We start from the raw sequence: 22,982 nt of genomic DNA on the forward strand, positions 1-22,982 counted from the left end.
CTGTCTTAGTCTGGAACTTCTGCTGAAACCTGTTCTGCATCATAGCAACACAGTCTACTACTGACAGACAGGTGGTGGCTGTGCATGAGGTGCATTGGTGGGGAATCGAACCCGGGTCTCCCACATGGAAGGTGAGAATTCTGTCACTGAACCACCACTGCATCTCTGGGTATTATACACATATATGCTTAGCCTCCTTTGCATCTCTGTCTATACTTCTGTTCCTTTGAATCACTGTGTATTTTGGATAAGTGGTTCTCAAAATTTTGTGTATGTCACAATCAGCTGGAGGGCTTATTAAAATACAGGTTGCTGAGCCCCACCACCAGAGTGAAATTCATTAAGTCTGGAGTGTGTGGCCCAAGAGTTTGCATTTCTAAAAACTTCCAGTGATGCAGATCCATCACCACACTTTGAGAACTGGTTTAGATTATTCAAAGCCACATTCATACTACTTACATTAGGATTATATATTCTCTAAATCCAGGAGAGAGACATGTAAGTAATGCAGTCTATACAATTAGGGGAGAAGAATTTTAATATATCTGTATTTATTAGTATAAAAGTTGTAGAGTTTGGCTGTAAAAAGTCAGATCTTTTATTCTGTCTAGACAGTTGCCATGAAGATCTGCTTTAGTTCCAAATCAGCTTCATAATCAAAATTCAGAGACTTAACTGTATGCAAAACTGGATGTCAGGATAGGGGGAAAATGTAGTTGTTATTTTTAAAAAAAAAAAAAAACCCTGATAAGTAACTGAACATGAGAGAGCATGCTCCATTTCTTTTTTCGCCCAGCTGGAGCCTTCAGCTATACAGGGTTTTCAAGAAGTGGCTGGTGGGTTTGAACTGCCGACCTTTATGGTTAGCAGCCATAGCTCTTAACCACTGCACCACCAGGGCTCCATACATACAGTTATTACATTACAAAAAGTTTTAGTGGTAGATATTTTACTCTTCTCCTAGTACACACTTCTGGAAATATGCTAATCTTAGCATTTTTATTTCCTTCATCTGTTTATTTTAACTATGTAGATGCTGACTCTTCTTTCCCCAATTTCTTGGAGCCTTTTTGGGAGGTGGGAGGTGGAGAGATTTTTCATAGTACTTAACACAGTGTTAGGTATGAATTAAAAATCAATAAATACTTGTTGAATTAATAAATGACACAGATCCCATGGAAGATGAAATATTAGAGATTTTAAATGAGAACATGTTAAAGATAATATTGTGGTCATCTCTCATTTCTAATGTGCAAAAACATGTTGAAACTATCCCATAACTACTGTGGCTACTGAACAATTTTGATTTTGATTATAGATATGTTTCTGAATTCCAGTGTCCAGGTGTCATTTTCTTTCCACTGGCTATTACAATTAATTTTTCATTAGAATTCCTTCTTAAGTTACCCCTCCAAATTCTGAGACATTTTCTTCCAGATATACAGCTTCTGTGAACTGTATCTGCTCTGCTTCTTTTTCACACATCCTGTGTCTTCCCTTTAGTGTGCCTTCCAGTGGAACTCTTGTTCTTACCATTTGCTTATTCAGTAAAATCAGTGTAATTTGAAGTCCAGTTAGTATCAGTAGTACTCTGAGAAGTCTGGGTTGAATTCTGTAACACTAAACAGAAGTCTGCAACAGTATTTTTCATCTACTCAAGATTACTAAAAACTTGCGGTTATTAGAATCAGCAGTATATTTCTGAACCATAAACTCTCAAGTTCTCTGTTGTTCTTCCAAAGTTTATTTCCTCCTTTTCCTGGAAGTTTGGTATGTAGCATATTCTATACTGTTCCTGTTGGATTTCAGACTGGTAATTGGTCATTTAAATTTGTTAACTCATTAGTTTATTAAACATTTATTGTATGCCTGTTATATGCCAGACCCTATGTTCAGTTCTAGGGATATAGAGATGATCGTAACCTGCCTTGTAAGAGTAAACAATCTAGGAGGGAAGAGAAAGCTATAAATAAATAATTTTAATGTACTGTGATATATGCAGTAATAGTGATAGGCATGAATTTATACCATGCCTATTAAAAATTTAACTTAGTATCTGCACTTTAAACTTAAATGCACACTTCTCTTTCCTTTTTAGGTCCTTTTCCATGTGATATATGTGGTCGTCAGTTTAATGACACTGGAAATTTGAAGCGCCATATTGAATGTACCCATGGTGGAAAGAGAAAATGGACTTGCTTTATCTGTGGAAAATCAGTACGAGAAAGGTGAGACATTACGTACACACCCAGACAAATTCTGGTACTGTTATTTAGAAATAATTAATCATAGAATTCACAGAAGACTTAGGAACTGGCAGCATCGTATGCCTCTGGAACTGGGGGTAAAGGAGAGGAAGAACAAGGAGCATTACGATAAAACTGTTTTAGAAATTAGATCGTTAGATTCCCTTCTGCCACTTACATAGGCCCTTGCTGCTGTGTACCTACTTCCCACGCCATGGGGCAGACACCTGGAGTATTTTTCTTCTGGACAGGTAAAAATAGGATTTCTAGACTGAAATATGTCAAGTTATATGATTAAATGCATTCTGAACGCTGAAAACAGGGAGTCCCAGCTCTTATTCTCACTGACCTCTTAGCTTTTAGACTTTGTCATCCAGATCGTAGATAGAAGATGATTGCCTGAAAATCTGAGCAACCTAAGGACAAATTTGTTCTGTAACAGATGGCCCACCCAGATCACCTACAGTGATACAGAGTCATCAAAACACACCGACACTACTCTTCAACCTTCGCATCTATTTTTTAGCCTGAACAGATAGTTTATCATCTGTTCAGATAGTTAAGGATTACAAAGCATAGGAGGAAAACCTTTAAAATAAGAGATAGCTTCTAACACAAACAAAATGAAAAGAACTTGACGAAACAGATTATACAGGAAGAAGGAAACTTCAAAAAAAGAAATAACCATTAATATCCTTAGCTGAAGATACAGAATCCATTAAACAAGAAAGGATACTATATAAAGGGATCACTCAGATAACAAACCAGAGCCCTCAGAAATTATAAGTACGATGGCTGATGTAATGACCACAATGAGTAGTTGGAGGACAAAGTGAGGAAATCTCCCAAAAAGTAGAGCAAAAAGATACAGAAATATGAAGTAAAGATTAGAACATTAGATGACCAGACAGGAGGTCCAATATCTATAAAATTAGGAGTTCCAAAAAGAAAAAACAGAGAAAATGGAGAGGGACGAAGTCATCATTGAAATAATTCAAGAAAATGTCCCAGAGTTGAAGGACACATAGGAATGACCCATCATATGCTTAGGACATTAGATAAAAATAAACCTACACCAAGGACATCACTGATAATTTCAGAACACTGGGGACAAAGAGAAGTTTCTCTAAGCTTCTAGGGCAGGAAGAAGATCACATACACTGAATCAAGAATTAGGATTACTTGGATATCTCTCTTAATAGCAACACTAGAAATAAGACAATGCTCTGATACTTTCAAAATTCTGAAAGAAAATGATCTCCAACCTAGAATTCTGTTCTCTTTCAAACTAACAATTCAGTTTGAAGCTAGAATAAGGACATTTTCAAGTTCTCACAATTTTTCATGTTTTCTTTCTCATGAAGCTACTGAAGGATGTACTCCACCAAAATGAAAGAGTAAACCAATAAAGAGGAAGACGAGGGTTACGGGAAGTAGGAGTTCTACACAGGAGAGAGACAGAGGGAGTTTTCAGGATGGTGAATGAAGATCCTAAAAAGTTAGATGTGTAATATATGTAATGGGCAGTCAGTCCATACTAGTAGTAATAGTGACCCAAGATGTGTTGAGGGTTGTCATTACTAAGGTCTTCGCTGGCATGCTTTCTCATTTAACAGGTGACAACATGCTAGAATTTGGCTCAGATTCTAATTTGTGCTCTGCCTCTTTGTAGAACTTCTGTGTGTTTATGAGGTCCCTACTCTTGTCTTTATGCCCTCCTTCTTGATTTAACTGATGTCATGCATTTCATTTCATAGAAATATTCTTTTTTGACTTATCCATGAGAGTTAGAGGTTGGCCATGGTAAACCGAACAGCAAAATATATAGAACAGCCCTCTCACTTTGACCGTATTTCCAGTACCTGGTCCATTCTCCTTCTGCCAGATGCTCCAACTGTGGTGAACCCTATGTTTCCCAGTGTTTATTCACGACCCACTGAATGTGCCAGAAAGAACTCTTGTTACCTGTTAGGGAAGCTGCAGCCAGACTCTGGTCCAGAGATGCTGTTTACATTATTTTCTGGGTACGTTATCAAATAGTGGCAAGATTATTATGTTTATGCTTGCTGCTGAGTTTTGCAGAAGCGTACAATACATTGTTTTGTGATACAGACATAGGTAGTAAAACAAACAAAAAGCAAGGGAATGATTAACATGAATGGTTATTTCTGAGAGGGGAGCTGGGAAGGATGAGATCAGGTAGGAGCATGCAGAGGCATTGTAAGGCGTAGTAATGTTTGCTAACTTAACCTATATGTAAGTACTTGTTTTGATACTATAAACAGTACATACACATTTTATACTCTCTCGAGTATATAAAAGTTCCATAGTTTAATGAAAATTAGAAATGTCACTTCTTAAATTAGACATGGATACGATGGTAGAATAGGTAACCCATTATGTTATATTTATATAAAAACCTGTACTTACAGATTGATAAATTATAAAGTTTATTATATGCATTACAAATTCATTTTTCCCCCTTAGAGATCTTTTTTGTGAAAACAAAAAGCATACAAACCAAAAAAAAAAAAAAGAACAACTACTGAAATTCTCCCTCTTTTTGCTACTAATAAGTCTTGGGGATCTGTTTCCGTGAAGATGCCGCGGAGTAGATTCCAACTCATAGCGACCCTATGTACAACAGAACAAAACACTGCCTGGTCCTGTGCCATCCTCAGAATTGTTGTTATGTTTAAACCCATTGTTGCAGCCACTGTGTCAGTCCATCTCATTGAGGGTCTTCCTCTTTTTCACTGACCCTCTGCTTTACCAAGCACGATGTCATTCTCCAGGAACTGGTCCCTCCTGATAACATGTCCAGATTATGTGAGATGTAGTTTCACCATCCTTGCTTGTAAGGAGCATTCTGGTCGTACTTTTTTCAGGACAGATTTGTTCATTCTTTTGGCAGTCCATGGTATATTCAATATTCTTCGCCAACAACGCAATTTAAAGGCGTCAATTCTTCCATGGTCTTCCTTATTCATTGTCCAGCTTTCACATGCATATGAGGTGATTGAAAACACCATGGCTTGGGTTAGGCATACCTTAGTCTTCAAGGTGTGATATCTTTGCTTTTCAACACTTTAAAGAGGCCTTTTGCAGCAGATTTGCCCAATGCAATGTGTCATTTGATTTCTTGACTGCTGCTTCCATGAGTGTTGATTGCGGATCCAAGTATAATGAAATCCTTGACAACTTCAGTCTTTTCTCCGTTTATCATGATGTTGCTTATTGGTTCAGTTGTGAGGATTTTTATTTTCTTTATGTTGAGGTGTAATCCATACTGAAGGCTGTGGTCTTTGATCTTCATCAGTAGGTACTTCAAATTCTCTTCATTTTCAGCAAGCAAGATTGTGTCATCTGCATAACGCAGGTTGTTAATGAGACTTCCTTCAATCCTGTTGCCCTGTTCTTTTTCATATAGTCCAGCTTCTCAGATTATTTGCTCAGCATACAGATTGAATAGGTGTGGTGAAGATTACAGCCTAGGAAACCCTATGAGAAAGTTCTCCTCTGTCGTATAGGGTCTTACGAGTTGGAATTGCCTTGATGGCACACAAAAGCAACTTAATACATAGGGATCTAGGAATATTTTGAGAGCTATATCCCACAAAGCTGGGTACACCTGCAGATTGTCACTTGGCAAGCATTTGTGGACCTTGTAGAAGAGCACCATCTATTGACAAAACTCTACCCTCATTTCACATTCAGACTTTAAGCTCACTAGGAATGTGATTGACGTAAAAATCAAGTAGTAGTGGTGACCGAAAGGTCACTCATTTGCTGTTCATTTTCTTTCTTCCAAATAATTTGTCAATCTTTACTCAGCAGTCTAAATATGTAGGAAAACTCTGACTATTAGAACTTCAGGAATTGTTAGTGATATACTTGGAACAGTAATGGTTACACAGTAGCCCAAATCAAGGGCCAGTGAAACTGGGGGAGTTAAGAATAGTAATAATTGTATCTTTCATTTGAATTTCCGTTTTTACATTGGCATCTAGAAGTTAGACATACCTATAAAGATTTCTTTGCATTAGAACATTCTTTCAACAAGCATCAAATACAGATTTGGAAGAAATAGTACTGGTGAACTAGATTCCGTAAATATCGTTAAACCCTCTCCATCAAAATTCACATCAGTTTTACTTAATTCAGCGGTGATGGTTGAGCATCTTTTATTTGTACTTCTTGAAAGTTTGCTTAAACTGTATAGTTAAAACTCTGAGCAGACCAATGGCAGAGGTGGCCATAGTTCAATATTTTTATTTGTTTTTTTCAGGACAGAGACATAACAAACATGGTTGATGCTAGGAGAATAGTCTAATAAAGGGCAAAACTAGTGTGAGAGAAAGAGGGGAGAATTGCCATATCTGTTAGCTTCAGTGCCATTCTAGGAAACTTTCTAAAAATCTGTGTTTAATATATACAGCAAAACCTGGAAACCTATCAGAGAAGGAAAATGCAAATATTTTCCTCTAGAACGAGCGATAGAAAAGTGGTAAGTCTGCATCCTGTCAAAGGTGGGAAACTTGTGAGACCCAGAAAAAGAAGGCAGTCCTGTTGACCTCTGGCTTTCACAGGTTTCACTGTATACCTGCTGCAGTGGGGACACTTCCGACTCATAGTGACCCTATAGGACAGAGTAGAACTGCCCCATAGGGTTCCCAAGGCTGTAATCTTTACTAAAGCAGACTGCCACATCTTTCTCCTGCGGAGTGGCTGGTGAGTTCGAACTGTGACCTTTTGTTTAGCAGCCAAGTGCTTAACCACTGTACCACCAGGGCTCCTTAATATATACATAGGCATTAAAAAAAATCTTTAACAAAAAAAAATATATATATATATATGTATGTATGTTTTAACAGAACTACGTTGAAAGAACATTTGAGAATTCATAGTGGAGAAAAGCCTCATCTTTGCAGCATTTGTGGGCAAAGTTTTCGTCATGGGAGCTCATATAGGTAAGTCAAGCCATTTTTTCTCCTAAATTACCTCTCCATTTTTATTCTATTTTCTTATCATTCCTTTAGTTAAATATGTTGAATTGAAACATTTCTTAGCACATACTGTTTTCATTCTGCGGCATAAAATACTGTTAAATATTTTCTCGTCACCAAGTTCACTTTACTGTTTAAGCTGTCATTTAAATGTTTTTCATTACTTCTTTTTTTATAAATTTTTTTTTCATTACTTCTCTTTGAATCAATCAAAATTCATTAAAACACTGGTGTTTTTAACTTAGTGTATTATGTCACTCTTTATTATCAAATAATACCTTGATATGAAAGTATAGCAAAATGGAAAACTCTGGGATTCTCAATTTTAGAAAGTCTTGTATGCAATAGTTATAACTTATTCAATTATTTTTATGGCTGAATCCCTGACCACATTTGCAGTTTATGAGAGGTTTTTTTTTTTCCCTTATGAATAAATGATAAGTTACCACTTTTTATGAGATGTGTGTACAATTTAAATTGTTTAATTAATACTCAAGAATTCTAATATTAAGGCTTTAATATTTACACTTTTATTTAATACTTACCTTTATTGAGGTCCCTAGGTAGTGCAAATTCTGCTGCTAACCTAAAGGTTGTGGTTCGAACCCACCCAAGTGGCACCATGGAAGATAGGTCTGGCGATCTGCTTCCATTATTATTATAACCATGAAAACCCTATGAAGCAGTTCCACGGTGTAACACACGGGGTCACCATGAGTTGGAACAGATTTGATGGCAACTAACAACAACAACGAGCTCTGTGTCCAATTTAAATTTTTTTATTAATACTCTTAAAAATGTTAATTTCAAGGCTTTAATATTTAAACTTTTAAATAATATTTACCTTTTATTAAGTATGAACAGAATATTTCCTCTTTAGGTGCAGTCTAGTCAGTTTACTGATTGTGGTTGTGGCAGAATAAACATCTGGCAGTTTGAATGAGAAAGCTATTCATTTCTCTAAGATTTATATAGATACAGGTTTGTGGTGATAAATTAAGTTGAAATTAATTTTGGTAATCTAAACGTTTTATAGTTTGCCTTTGGGTGACTATAAAATGAGCCACACTAAATAGTAAAATGTAAGTTCTGTAAAATCTAATACTTATAAAATACAGTAAGTTCTCAATTGTTGGTTTATAAGTGGCATCAGTTGTCCAGAATAAGATTAATCTATAATTACTTGCTGTTTTGTTTGCTGTCATTGTTATGTGCTTAGCCACTTGTACCTTTACCCCATGTGTCTGATTCTTACTCCTTCATGATTCACTTCTACCTTTAATATCTTCAGAGTTGGCTCGTCAAATAGATAACAACCCTAGACATTTGGTAGGTTGAGTGAAGTAGATTTAGGATCTACTAAGTTAGGAATGAATATCATCTGGAAGTGGTGAGAGCATGTGCAAATGTTGAAATGCTTTTTTGAAAGAGATAAATAGGATCCGTGGTGTCAGGTGGTGAAAAAGGAAGATTCTGAAAGTCATACAAATGGAACAGTTAATCTGTGAGGGTATTGAGTAAACATCCTTGTTTTTATTATTTACAGTTTATCAAGCTTTTTGTTTCTGTGTTACCAGTTTTAGTGCTGTTCAATTTTTTTTTCCCCATAGACTTCACTTACGAGTACATCATGATGATAAAAGATACGAGTGTGATGAATGTGGGAAGACATTTATTCGTCATGACCACCTTACAAAGCACAAAAAAATACATTCAGGTAAGTTGTTTTTTGTGATTATTCTTCCAAAATCCTTTAAAAAAGCACCTGAAAACAATGTAATATTACATCATGTTTAAGTTGGCTATAATTCTAATAATTTGGTTTATGTTGGCCACCCCTCTATAATGCTGGTTCTAAAAACAATTTTAAAAAACATCTGAAAGGGGCTTAATTCTATGACATGCTTTTGATCACTGTAATTTTAGTCAGTTGGCCACTCCTTTCTGACCATAAAGTATATTTTTAAAGTTTGATTTTAATCAAGTTCTCAAAATTTACATTTTGTGTATTACATGGGATTATTTACAATAATTGCTCTTGGCACTGCCTTAAAGGGAGAAGCCAAGGTAATATTTCTCATTTGGATTGGATTTGAGAAGAAGTTGGCAAAAGTTTGATGTTTAAAGGGAAATGATTATAATTGGATGTTTATATTTTAGTGAAATTTGAAACCCTGTTTTTGGAAAAGAGTACCTTAATGACCCTGATCAGTTTCAGATCTTTATACTGTATTCATAATTTTTATATTCTGGGGATTTCTTTCATATTTTCCTCTCAGATTGATGTTCAGGAAGTACTGAGAGAGCCAACTATGTGAGCACAGTAATGGGAAAGAGCCATCTGTATGAGCACAGTAGAACAGGTGATTATTATTATTATTATCAACACAATTTAAATATAAAGTATGCAACATAAAGTAATTATTTTCAGTGATCCTTATGAAGCAGTTTACAGTTGTTATCACCACTTTTAAAAGAAGCTAAAAGATCGAAGGACTTTTTTTTACTGGAATTATGTATTTTCAGTCTTAGGAGGAGAATTGTAAATTCCAAGTTCTAGGGGTCACATGGTTTATTTGCACACTGGTATTAAGTTTAGACACTGATTTTTAAAGGCCAAGACTTTGTAACTGAACTTAAGGACCAGAATAAGAAATTAGACTCATCTACAATATTCCTTTGTATCTGTATTTTGGCTCATTGCAAATGGAAGAAATCCCCACAGATGCAGAATCTTTTAAAAGTAACACACAAAGATCTGAAAATGTTCAGGTCCTTTTTATAAGCAGTAAAATAGCCTCGTCTTGATTTAATGTTCATTTGAGATGTTTGATATCTAGCTATATATATTCTTTAAAAAAAAAAAAAAATCCTATTTGGAAGAATTTTCATTTATCTTGCTCTGTTACATTGAAAGGTAAGATTCGAAGTCTACAACAAAAGGCTACTGATTTCCTCTCCAACTGAGGAAAGGATTCACATCATGAAAGTAAGCGTAGATTTTTTGAAGAAAGATACGTAAGTGAGAAGTATAAAGCAAATAGTCCAGAATTAAGGGTGACTTGACTTTACTGATGTATTTCTCACTATGTGATCTTACTGTTTGGTAATTTGTTCTTGGAAGAAAAAAAAAACCCCAAACTGAAATACATATTATACTCAAAATATTTGGGTCTTTATTTTCAGGTGAAAAGGCTCATCAGTGTGAAGAATGTGGAAAATGTTTTGGTCGTAGGGATCATCTCACTGTTCATTATAAAAGTGTACACCTTGGAGAGAAAGTGTGGCAAAAGTAAGTGAAAAGCAAAGTTTTTCAGAATTACTACGGATAAGTCTGTAAGAGGAAAGTTGTAACTTTTCTCATGGTTCATTTTATTTAATTGTGGACAGGTTGACCAGCTCCCTTTCTCTAGCTTCTGTAACTTCTCTGTAAAACTAAGGAATTGAGCAAGGCATTTTTCCCCCTACTTGTTTTCAGTGATTCAGAGGTAAGGAGATGGTACATATTGAATTTAATGACTAATAGAAAATCTTGGTGGTCTTTGGGGATTTCGTTTATCTTAATGTTGCTGTGGCTGTTTGAGAGCTGAGTATATTGCCTGTATATTACACTTAATAAGACAGCATTAGGAAATGTTTGTAGGCAAAATTTAAATCTGCTTCTAATCACAGTAAACATTTAAAGTAATATTTTATTTAAAGGAGGTATGTGCTGTCTCAGACACCAGTTTTTTAATACAGTCTAGATATCTAAATTTAACTGAAGTTTGTTGCTGAGTGTAAATGTTCAAAGAATTCATCTTCTTGGCCCAGGTATTTTGGGGCAAATAATAAGTAAATAGACATGGTCTAAGGTTCCAAAGAACTAAGTTTAATGGCCTGAGCATACATAATTCAACTATTTATATGTATACATATACAAATATATAACCTGTTGCCGTTGAGTCGATTCTGACTCGTAGTGACCCTATAGGACAGAGTAGAACCGCCCTATAGGGTTTCCAAGGAGTGGCTGGTGGATTCGAACTGCAGACCTTTTGGTTGGCAGCTGAGCTCTTAACTACTGCGCCACCAGGGCTCTGTACATACGTATACATATATATACATGCGCGCGCGCGCACACACACACACACATATAGATATAAAGATATATAGATATAGATAGATACATAGGGGCCCTGGTGGCACAGTGGTTAAGAGCTCAGCTGCTAATCAAAAGGTCGGCAGTTCAAATCCTTGAAAGCCAGTCCTTGGAAACTCTGTGGGTGTTGATTTCTCTTCATTTTTTTGTATATTTATTTATTATTACATTGATTTTGTTCATTGGTTTGCTCATTGAATCAATGTATTCATTTTATTCATTGAATTCACGTATTCATTAGGTGCTAGGAATTTTGCTAAGTGCCGGGGTATAAAGATTTATATGACATTGTACGGAAAGAAGAATAAGAACTTCAGTGTATGTATGAATGGACAGAAAATGATCTTAGAACTGCAGACTTAGTTGCTCACGAGTCTCAAACTTTTTTTCCTCAGGGTCCCTTTATTCCCTTCAAAGGTATTGAGTATCTCAGGAGCTTTTGTTTATATAGACTATATCTATCTGTGTTTACCATGTTAGAAATTAAAACAGGAAAATTCCAAATCATTATTTACTAATTCATTTAAAAATAACACCTATCATATGCTAACATAAGTAGCAATTTTTAAAAAAAAATAGCTACAAAACAAAAAAATTTAGAAGAGTGCCGTTGTTTTACATTTTTGCAAATCTCTCTAATGGCTTAATAGAAGACAGCTGGATTGTCTGTTGTAATATGTAATTTTGGTTGAAATAATGAAGAAAATCTAGCCTCACATGGGTATGTACTTGGAAAAACGAGGAGTATTGTTATTGAATATATGGGCAATGTATTCAGTGTATTCCCAAAGAGCCACAGCAACTTAAGAAAAATGAAATCCTCAAAGAACACCAAGATTTGATATTAGTCATTAACTTCAATATATCTCAGAATTTTCAGATAATTGTGGATATTCTTGTTTAATTGTACAACAAAGCTAAACAAGTGGTAGTTCCTTAAAGGTTAGTTGTAATGTGACTTCTGAAACCAGCTTGATAAAGTTTTCATACTCTGTTACATTCAGTCCATTGGTGTGTCTTGTACTTTGAGTGGATCTTTTACCCATGCTTAATTTTATAATATCATGTATATTAGTGTTCGTCATTTTGAAAATACAGGTTCCTTGAGTTAGCTAGATTTTCCAGATGTTAACTCACTTCACAATCCCTTGTCAGCAGATCACATTTGTTAAATATTGTCTCTAGTCTTTCAGAAAGGAGTATTTGGAAGCTCTCAAGATCACAGGGACAGATAGAAGTTTTCCAAGATTCATATTTTCACTTGAAAGCTCAGATTTTATCATTGAAAACAAATGTTATCAGTTGTTTTCCTTGAAATGACACTTCATTTAATTTTCAAGAAAGTGTCTGCCAAATACTCAAGTCTGTGTAACCATAGTTTGTTTTTCAGTCATACTTTCAAGTATGAATGGTATTCCGTGAAGAAAGTGGCTGCTTCAGCTCACAACTGAAAGTTTCACAGGTGCTTTCCCTTGAGACAGCCGTCATACTTTAGTATGCAGTAAGAAGCGCTTCATGTGTATTTCTAATTTCATCACAGAAAATATTAAAGACAGAGGTCTGAAAAGTAGACATATAATAAAATGAGTAATTTTTACTGCTTCATCCAGGAAAAACTGGCCATTTATTTTTCTGTGAGTGCGTGGTGGAGAATGCGGTGACTGTTAGTAGTTTGGTACCACTGTCTTGTTTAGTGCTAAGGTGCCAGCAGTCTTCCGCATTGTTGCTTTTGCATCATTAGTGTAAATGTCAGCACAATGAAAAAAGTAAATGATGGCTTAGTATTCTGACAATAGTTTTCGTCTTGTGGACCTTATGAAAGGGTTTTGGAACTCTTTCCCCACCACGGACCTGGGAATCTATCTGCTGTCTAGGTAATTGTGGAATCAGAACCTGTAGACTCCATTTGCTGCAAGACTGGCGAATGGTGGATCTAGAATATGGAAACTCATAGACCATTTTATGGAACTTGGACTTTATACTATGTGATGAAAAGCCATTGAAGATTTGAAACAAGAGAGTTGACACAGTTGGATTTATATTTAAGTAGATTAATCTTATTGATATATGGATGCTGGATTTGAGGTGGATAAGTCTGGAGGCAAGTATATCAAGCAGTTAGAAGGCTATCATAATCTAGGTAAAAGATGGTAAGAGCCCAAGTTAGGGAGTGGAAGATACTTATTTGAAAAATATTTAGGCCCTGTTGACAATACTTGATGACTGACAGCTGTGGGAATGAGGGAGTGGGAACAGTCATGGATGATTCCTGTTTTCAAGCCTGTGTGGATGGTACCAGCCACTGAGATAGAGTATATTGGAGATGGGGTAAGTTTACAGAGGGGGATGATGAGTTGTTTGGTTTGTATTGAGTTTGAGATGTTCAGTACAAAATATCAAGAGGAAGTTTGATAGTTGGCTATTAGTCTAAAGCTCAAGGGTGATGTCTAGGCTGTGGAGAAAGATTTAGGGGTTGTGAACATATAAAAGCAGATCATCCTGGGAGAGAATGTGGAGAGTGATGAGGAGTAGCACCCTTCTTCCCACCAGTTATTTTATGATGTTTCTTCTTCCCTTCTAAGCTTTTCAAAAAGGTGACTTAATCTTGGTATCCATTTTTTCACTCTCCATTTGCTGTTGCAACCTGACCTTACTGCACTTCTCAAATTGCCATCAGTATGACTGCCTTATTGCCAAATCCAATAGACATTTTTCAGTCTTTTTCTTACTAGGTACCTCTGCTTCATTTAGAGCTGTTTATCACTCCTTCCTTGAAGATCTGTACCCTTTAGTGTCCATGTGGTGCCCTGTTTTTTCTTTGTAGCTGTCCAGCAGTTTCTTTATTGACCCTCTCACCTGTCTATCTACTAAATGTGACTTCCCCACTTTTCTGTTTGGCCAGCTGCTTTTCTCACTCTACACAGTTTCTCAGTGCCAAATGAGGTTTAAGACCATACATTTGTAGTAATGCTGTTGCACACAGTTACATGATCATATTCCAGCATTGCTTCCCTAAACTGTATCCAGGATTAGTATTATCCAGGTGAAATATGCTGGAAAGATAGAGATGCATATAATTAAAGATTAAAGATGGATATAGGGATATGAACCTTATAGAAAAAAATGTGTATGGGATATTAGATAAAAAGACAGTATAGGGGTGTTATATGTATGTATGTGTAATATAGATATAATATGTGAAATTCACGCACACACATAATACATACACATATACACACACACGTATGAGGAGCCCTGGTGGTGCAACAATTAAGCGTTTGGCTGCTAACTGAAAGGTTGGCGAACCCACCCAATGACTCCATGGGAGAAGAACCTGGCAATCTGCTCCTGTAAAAATTACAGCCTAGAAAACTCCACGGGGCAGTTCTACTCTGTCACATGGGGTTGCTATGAGTTGAAAATCAACTCAGTGGCACCTAACAGCATACATATATATATGAGTTTATGACTTAAGGCCTAGAGGTTGGAAACGGAGGCTAGACTGGACTGAGATTAAAAGAATACAAGCCATATTGAAATGATAAATACTGATAAATGTTCTGGTTATCTACTGCTGTTTAACAAATTACATCAAAGCTTAGTGGCATGAAACAACTATTGTGTATCACAATTTTGTGAGTGAGGAACTCGGAGGAAGGCTTGACTGTGCAATTCTTTGGCTCTATATGTCATTAACTGGAATGACTTAGTAATGTTCAGTTGACAGTTGGGCGGGTCTGGATTGTCCAAGATAGCCTCACTCATATGCTTAGCATCTTGGTGGAGACAGCTAGGCTCAACTGGACTATTCTCCCTCACTGTATAATCTCGGGACTACTCCAAATGGTCTTTCCAGCAGGGTAACTGAACTTCTGACATGGGCCCTAGTTGCCAGGTACAAGTGGCAGGAAGTGGAAACTGCCAGTCTTCTTAAAAGCTGAGCCTTGTAATGGCATCACTTCTGCCTTTTTCTGTTGGTCAGAGCAGTCATAGGTCAGCCCAGATACAAGGAGAAAGGAAATGGGAATTCTCAAGCTCATAACCCAACCTCCAGCTTCCCCACTTCCAACAGATAACTTGTCCTCTTAGTTCCAAAGAAGGTTGAAGCCATGAGGAATTTTTTCCATGAGTAGTCTGTAACCTTTTCTTATTTTCTGTAGTCTGAACTTCTCTTGTTCGTAAGAGTAGATGGCCTTTCTTCTTTTTTAAGGATAATCCTTCCGTTTCTTCTGATCCTGCCTCCTGATCCTATCTCATCAGGAACCTTGTTCTGTCAGTTATGCTCCCTCTCTCCTGTGTCTTCAGCTTCTTTTGTTGTATGGAGGGAGAGAATAAATTTAGTTACTGACATACTGAAGTTGAGGTAGAGATGTCTAGTAGCTACCAAAGTCACTCTGTTAACTGACATCTAGCTGGCAGACGGGAAAGACACTCTTTTCTCAGTTTCTAAATTTCTTCACCTAGCAATGACTTAATTTTACTTCCACTCATATTCTATTGGTAAAAGTTAGTTTCATAACCCCAACTAGGTGGTAACAGGACTAGGAAATTCAGTCTTTGGATGAATATCTGTTTCCCAGCAACAGGTCTACACTACGTAAGGGGAGCACGAATCTTTGGTAGGTAGTCAGCTGTTTCTGCTATAGTCCACCTCTCTGGTCAGTCAGTATTTGTGCGTACCCTTCTTTTCACCTACAGAACATACTTCCACTTTCCTAAGGAGACAGTTCAAAGTCTCATCAATTACTGCATCTAGCTCAAGGTCTAGGATCTCAAGGTGCTGCAGAATCATTTACATCAGGCTGATGTATGTGTCTTCTTATGATCTGACAACTTATGAATTAAAAGCAAAGTTATCTGTTTCTGCCATCCCCCAAAACATATATATACAGTGGTGGAGCAGAGACAGGATAGTACTAATAAACACTCCCATTTGGAAAAGGAAATAAGAAGAAGACACAATAGTCTATCCACAGTAATTATGAAATTCTACAGAGCAGACTTGAGCTCATTTGTAACATATGCTTAATCCGACACTTTCTGTTCACCTTTGTCACTCAAAGCTTTTCCCAGTCATTTCTCTTAATACTTTGGGGTCCAGCAAGTATCATCAGTGGCCATCAATAGCCAAAACATCCTAGTACCCTGGATCTTTATAGTCACTTCCTCCAGAATTATAGGCTCGGTAGATTCTTGTTCTGTCTTCCAGGTTGCCAGAAGCAACGATTCTACCAAATGCATACTGTAGATCTACAGCTTTGCAATCAGTAATATATTTTCTTCACCAGCTATTCATTAAACATACTCCTGGTACCATTTTCTGTTATGCTTCGTCAGATTCAAGCAACATGAGTACCTCTTACCTTATATCTAATTTGTTTTATTCATTTATATTAACTGCATGTCTCCTTCAGGCATGTGTGTTTGCAATCCTTGCTAAATAAGGGCAGTCCACACACACACACACGCACGTATATAAATATATGTATTTTAAGTTAGAAAACTATTGACAAAATAATGATGAAAACCTTTACTTTATTAGCTAATTAGTATACAACAAACCAACATAGCTTCCCAAGAGAATAAAAATGGCCAATGGAAAAATATGACTAGAAGAACTAAACTTTGCTTAATTTCAGGCATGTAAAATTATTTCATGAAATCTGCCAAAAAAAAATTAAAGCAGCCCTTCTTTTTACATTTCAGTATCCATAAATCTGTATCCACGCATGTATTCACCTATCTGTAAGTTCAGCATGTTTTTTTAGTTTGGCTATCACAGCAGTAATCCCAAAGTAAGTCCTACTTAGTCATCCATCACCTAAGAATCTGAATCCTGCATCCGTGATGAAACTGTACAATGACAGGTCTAGCTTCACTAATACCTCACAGTTTAGTACTGTTCAGTGTTTCTACCTCAGGCTGAAGTAGTGATTAGTTAGAAAGAAGAGGTGTAGAAGGAAAGTAAGTCAAGGCTACAAATTTTAAATTTCCTATTTTGTAAAAGAGAAGCATAAAAGATAATTGAAAGGAGAACCTCATGCATTTTTATTGTGGGACTTAGCCTTATGAAAATAGTTTTGCAAGCTCTGAATGTTGGCTAAAAACCTGAGTGGATCTCTGTCTAAAACCAATATTCTCTTCTTTGCTGAACTCTTAACTACTTGCTTTTCTTTCAGATTATATTTGACCTTCTTTTCTTCTCACTCTAGACAGACTTTCTAGAAGATGAGCTCATTCATTCTGATGGTTATCTCTAGTCCTTCTGTGTCTGTTCACTCCCAGATCTGTCTCTTGGATTTTACCCCCAACCTTCATGCTGGTTATACATTTGTCCTCTGGATATGTGCTTGGTTATCACATAGATACCTCAGATTTAACATATCCCAAACAGAACAATCTTCCTCTCAAAACTGCTTTTCATTCTGTTTTCCTTATTTGAGTTGCTGATAAAAGCATCAATACAGAATCATCCTGGATTATTCCTTCTGAGTTCTTCTGATATTTTCATCCATCTCTAGCACAACTGCTACTAGCTTAGTTCAAATTCTTTTCATCTCCTACCTGAGTTATTGCACTAGTCTCATTCTTTACTTCATTCAGTTCAATTAACGAATGTCTACTTAGCTTTTATGTGTCAAGCATTGCACTAGATTGCTAGAGACACAGTGTGGAGGAAAAAATATAACCCTTCCCTCGTGGACCTTACAGGCACTAAAGAGCCACACGAATATGTATGAAATTACATTCTGAGAAGTATTACGAAAAATATCTACATGGTACCATGATAGCATATGAAAGACAAAATTGGCCTTGTTAGAGAGGTTAGGAAAGACTGTTTTGAGGAAGTGATCATAGAACTGAAAATCAAGGGAAAAGCAGGAATTAACCAGGTGAAGAAGAAAAGAAAGAGTAGGAAAGAGGAACAGTGCTTACAAAGGCTAGGTGGTGGGATAGTGCAGATGAGTTCAAGAAATTGAAAGGACAGTGTCTACAGCATAGATATCAAGGAGTGTGGGGAGGTGATATATAGTGAGACTGGAGAGGTAGATACATAGGGCTTGGACCCATTCAAGGCCTTAATATATTTTATCTTTATCCTAAGTCCACTTTGAGACAACTAAAGTGCTTTGAGCATTTTTTTGTTTTTCAAAACATGACTCTGTTCATAGTGTAGACCAAGATTTCTCAGTCACAGCACTATTAACGTTTGGGGCCAGATAGTTCTTTGTTGTAGGGGGCTGTCTTGTACATCGTAGGATGTTTAGCAGTATCTCTGGCTTCTACCCACTAGATGCCAGCTAGCACTACCACCCCCCAGTTGTGGAGAACAAAAATGTCTTCAGGCATTGCCAAATGCCCCTTGGAGGGCAGAATTTCCCTGGTTTGGTACCACTGCCTTACATGTTCTGTAGCATTATGATTCCATTAATAACCCTTTCTGTATGTACTCATGGTGACCCTGTTTATATTTGCATTTAGTACTTACCTTGGATATGAATGGAATAAGACAAATCAAGCATGGTGGTTAGGAGTCTCTTCTTAAGGTTGTCAATAACACCCCCAATTCACTAAATCCAAATGATCTTTTTTAATGTCTGCTTCATCAAATAGAAGTAAGTTCCTGGAAGACAGCATCTTACACGGTGTTTTTTTAAAGCATAGCTACTCCGTAAGTGTTGGGTTGGCTGAATTGAGAAGTGTGAATGACTTGTGAAACCTTAGACATACTGTGCTGCTGTTTAATTTGATAGTAATGTGCTGAACAGTTCACGAAATCTCAATGGGTATGTTAAGAGCAGACTTCTTAGAGAACATTATAGTAGTCTAGGTTTAATTATTTTGCCATGTTGCCATGTACTCATTAGATAAGAATTGTTTTTTAGGTAAGGTGATATGGTGTTCCCAATAACTACCACTTAAATGCTGATCATTTTAAAACTTTTTATATTCAAAACAATTAAAATTTGAGCCTAGAAGCCTAGGATTTGTTTAACTCCTAAACAGTTACTCTTAGGCAGTATGCTGTGCTGCTTATCACTAAGTTAACTTTTGTGTATTTATAGCTTTATTTGTATGTTTTTATCTATAATGAAAATAAAGAACTAGTATTTCACTCTTTTATTTATGTATAAATTTATCTTATTTTCAAGTTCAAATTTATAACATTTATTGATTATAAAGTGAACCAGTGAGAGCAGCGCCTGTTGAATGCACATTTTGAGTTTGCTGCAGTTTCCTTTTAATCAACCTCGGTATCTTAATTCCTTTTTTTTAAAAAGTTAATTACAATATAGTTTATATGTAGTGAAATTCCACTGTTTTTGGTATGTAGTTCTGCAAGTTTTGACAAAGGCATGCAGTCATGTAATCACATCCATAATCAAGATATAGCATAGTTCCATCACCCACAATTTCTGTCATTCCCCTTTGTAGCCAGCCCCTCCTTTTACCTTCAGCCCTCCATTTATCCGTTTCCATCCCTGTAATTTTTCTCGTTGATGTTTTTTTAATAGCAAATGATAATAATACTGAAAAATGCTCAGTGATTTAAAGCAGTTGAAAATCTGAGGACAAATCTCTATAGATTTGTCCTTGAGTGATGCAAACGGTTAACATGCTCAGCTGCTAACCAAAAGGTTGGCGGTTTGAGTCTACCCAAAGATACCTTGGAAGAAAGGCCTGGCTATCTACTTCTGAAAAAATCAGCTGTTGAAAACCCTGTGGAGCACAGTTCTACTCTGACACACTTGGGGTCACCATGAGTCAAAATTGACTGGACCACAACTGATTTTTTTGTTGTTGTTAATTATAACTGGAGGAAGAAGAACCAGAGGTAAGGTTGATACTTAAAGAGTATTTCTGTGTTCTCTTAGAGTTCTGTGCTTTGTTAATGTGAGAATTACATATAGAATTATAGTTTATTTTTATTATGTTATCTATTAAAATTATATTTAAAAACTTAAACCTTTTTTTTTTAGATATAAAGCAACATTTCATCAATGTGATGTTTGTAAGAAAATTTTTAAAGGCAAATCAAGTCTGGAAATGCATTTTCGGACACATTCAGGTAAAACTTAATATGTTTATATAAGCTTGTGTATATTTTTGTGTAATTATTCCAGAGTAAATTATGGGTATTTAAATTTTGTTGTTCTTGGTTAAATTTTTTAATTTTTTGCCATTAAGATTTTTACACATGGTAATACAGTTCATGTTATGAATGAGCGATGTGCTCTACTGTATAAGCTTCAGTATTTTTGAATATTTTTTCATAGAATTTAGGGAAAGTCATTTACCATAGGCAGTTTACTCAACTTTTCTTCTCATTCCCCCCGCCCCCACTTTTGGTTGTTCTGTGATTCTTCTTTATGTTGCTTTCTGAGGATACTTCATAGACTTTGGCTGTCTGTTTTTGTTTTTTTCTTGACTTTTATAAAGAATAATTCAAATACGATCTCATAGTTCTGCTTACCCAGTCACTAATACATAGTTTTTCTTTTTGTATGGTGTGTCGTGATCTATAGGTAATTGTGGTAGAATTCTTTGCTTCCACTCGTTTCCCAAAGTCATTTTCTAAATCTTTCTTTTTCCTCTTGGGAATGCTATCATATCCTGAAATACAGTGTATGTTGGATTCTTTCCTATATGTTGCCTTAATCCTTGTGAAGGTAACATTTTTTAAATGTGGTTTCTTTCTTCCCTTCCCTTCCCTTTCATTCTTTTTTTTTAAGAAATAAACCAGTCTGTGCATTTATGGTTGCTTTGTTTTATATTCAGTTTGGATTTTGTTGTGCTGCTTTTCTGGGAGAGAAGAGTTATTGATTTTGTAAATATTAGAATAGGAAATTACTAGATTTGGGCAGTTTCAATAGCAAAGAGTTGCAGTTGTACATAAAGGATGTATTACTGACACAGTGATGCTGTTAAAAACAAAATCATACCCCATTCCAAATGCAAAAGTTGTAATTTGGGGATACAGAAATAAAGTGAGGAAACTCTCTTTTCTGTCTTCCACATTAGTTATAAGTAATCAGCCTGGTAAAATTCATGACTTGAAAAAGATGGCTATAGAAGCTTAATTCAAGACCAATGCTGATTTAAGAATTGCTAACTTCAGGAATTATTCAGAGGAGAAACTGAATAAGGGCTGACCTAATAATTGCATTAAAATATTTGAAAACACTGATTTATGGTAATTGGTTTTTGCCCAATGACAAAGTGAAATTTCCATCTCTGGATATGTCACAATTAGTTGGAATTACAGACAAGACTCTTTGCACATTGAAAATTTGAGGAAATGAGCTCTATTACAGAATAAGGCCAAGATTATGGCTATTTTGAAATGAGAGAGAGAAATCATGTAAAATAGGTGTCAAACTTTTTCTCTGAAAAGCCAGATAGTAAATATTTTAGGCTTTGCAGACCAGACAGTCTCTATCACAGCCACTCAAGTCTGCTGTTGTGTCATGAAAGCATCCATGTATAGTGCGTAACCAAACGAGCATGGCTGTGTTTCAGTCAAATTCTATTTATCAAAACAAGTAGGAAGCTGGATTTGACTTACAGGCTATCGTTTGCTGATCATCTAAAGTGATCGGCAGGCTACTCAGATAGGAGTTCATACAGTGGCCATTCCAGGAACTGGTCACCATGTTCTTAAGGTCATTCCTGATATTTTTAGGTCCAGAAATTCAATTTTGTCTTTGCACTGAGAGTTATAGTTTGAGGCGTCCTTCATAATAACGACCTGAAAGAGATTAACCAGAATTTAGTGATAGACATACCTTCTAGAGCTTGAGATATTAATGTGTACTGGCCAGAGTATCCTTTTTCTAGTATCAAGGAAACAGAGTTGGCAAATTTATAATTAGAAGGAGAGTTGGTAAATGTAGATGTAGAGTAAAATTATGTGGTACTCTTACGGAATCGTTTATAGAAGCAGTGGTGAAGGCTGTTGAACCATCTTTACCCTCACAGCAGTGCATCTCTGGTGACCATAATAATTTTGTTCTCCAGATTCTATTTCTCTCATCTGGGTACACCTCGTACATTTTTATATACTGCCAGATTGTTGTTCTTTGAGACCTCCTTAACTGGATTCCATACACACCTTTTCTCTTCTGCTGTTCTTTCTCCAGATGAGATACAATATAATGGATAGGTTTCAGTTTTGGTTAGGTCGGTACACTTGATTGCTTCAGTACCTAGCCCAGGGCTTGCAAATAGTAGGTTCTCGATAAATATTTGTGTTATGAATGAATTTATCATGTTTTCCTATGACTTCTCTCTAGTTTCTTTGATTTTTTTTAAAGCCCCATGTTTAGAGAAATTAATTGGAAAATGTATATGAAATTTTCTACAAATGTGTTCTGTAAGTGTAATTCTCAGAGTATGGTGATTACATCTATTTGTTAACAGGTATCTTGTTGGAACATAATACATTCAGTTAAATTGGCATAAAGCTGATAACAAATTTAGGACTTGATTTTACCCATGGCTGAATTTTTTATTCAAGGTGAATTTTTTTTAGCTGTTTTTACTGAAGAATAACATATAATGTGCAAGAAATTTTAATGAACAACCCTG

At 36.0% G+C, this 22,982-nt stretch overlaps 1 protein-coding gene across 1 annotated transcript in view; it reads left to right on the forward strand.

Annotated features, from left to right (window-relative positions):
• The window catches only part of ZBTB41 (zinc finger and BTB domain containing 41), a 47,554-nt gene that overhangs the window by 18,850 nt on the left and 5,722 nt on the right, over nucleotides 1–22,982 (forward strand). The window contains exons 6-10 of the mRNA XM_004375328.2: nucleotides 2,099–2,228; nucleotides 7,121–7,216; nucleotides 8,863–8,969; nucleotides 10,439–10,544; nucleotides 20,375–20,463. Coding sequence (XP_004375385.1) covers nucleotides 2,099–2,228; nucleotides 7,121–7,216; nucleotides 8,863–8,969; nucleotides 10,439–10,544; nucleotides 20,375–20,463 — 528 coding nt within the window. The remainder of the gene's footprint in view (nucleotides 1–2,098; nucleotides 2,229–7,120; nucleotides 7,217–8,862; nucleotides 8,970–10,438; nucleotides 10,545–20,374; nucleotides 20,464–22,982) is intronic.

This window comes from Trichechus manatus, unplaced genomic scaffold (genome assembly GCF_000243295.1).
Source record: "Trichechus manatus latirostris isolate Lorelei unplaced genomic scaffold, TriManLat1.0 scaffold00035, whole genome shotgun sequence".
Taxonomy (NCBI): Eukaryota; Metazoa; Chordata; class Mammalia; order Sirenia; family Trichechidae; genus Trichechus; species Trichechus manatus.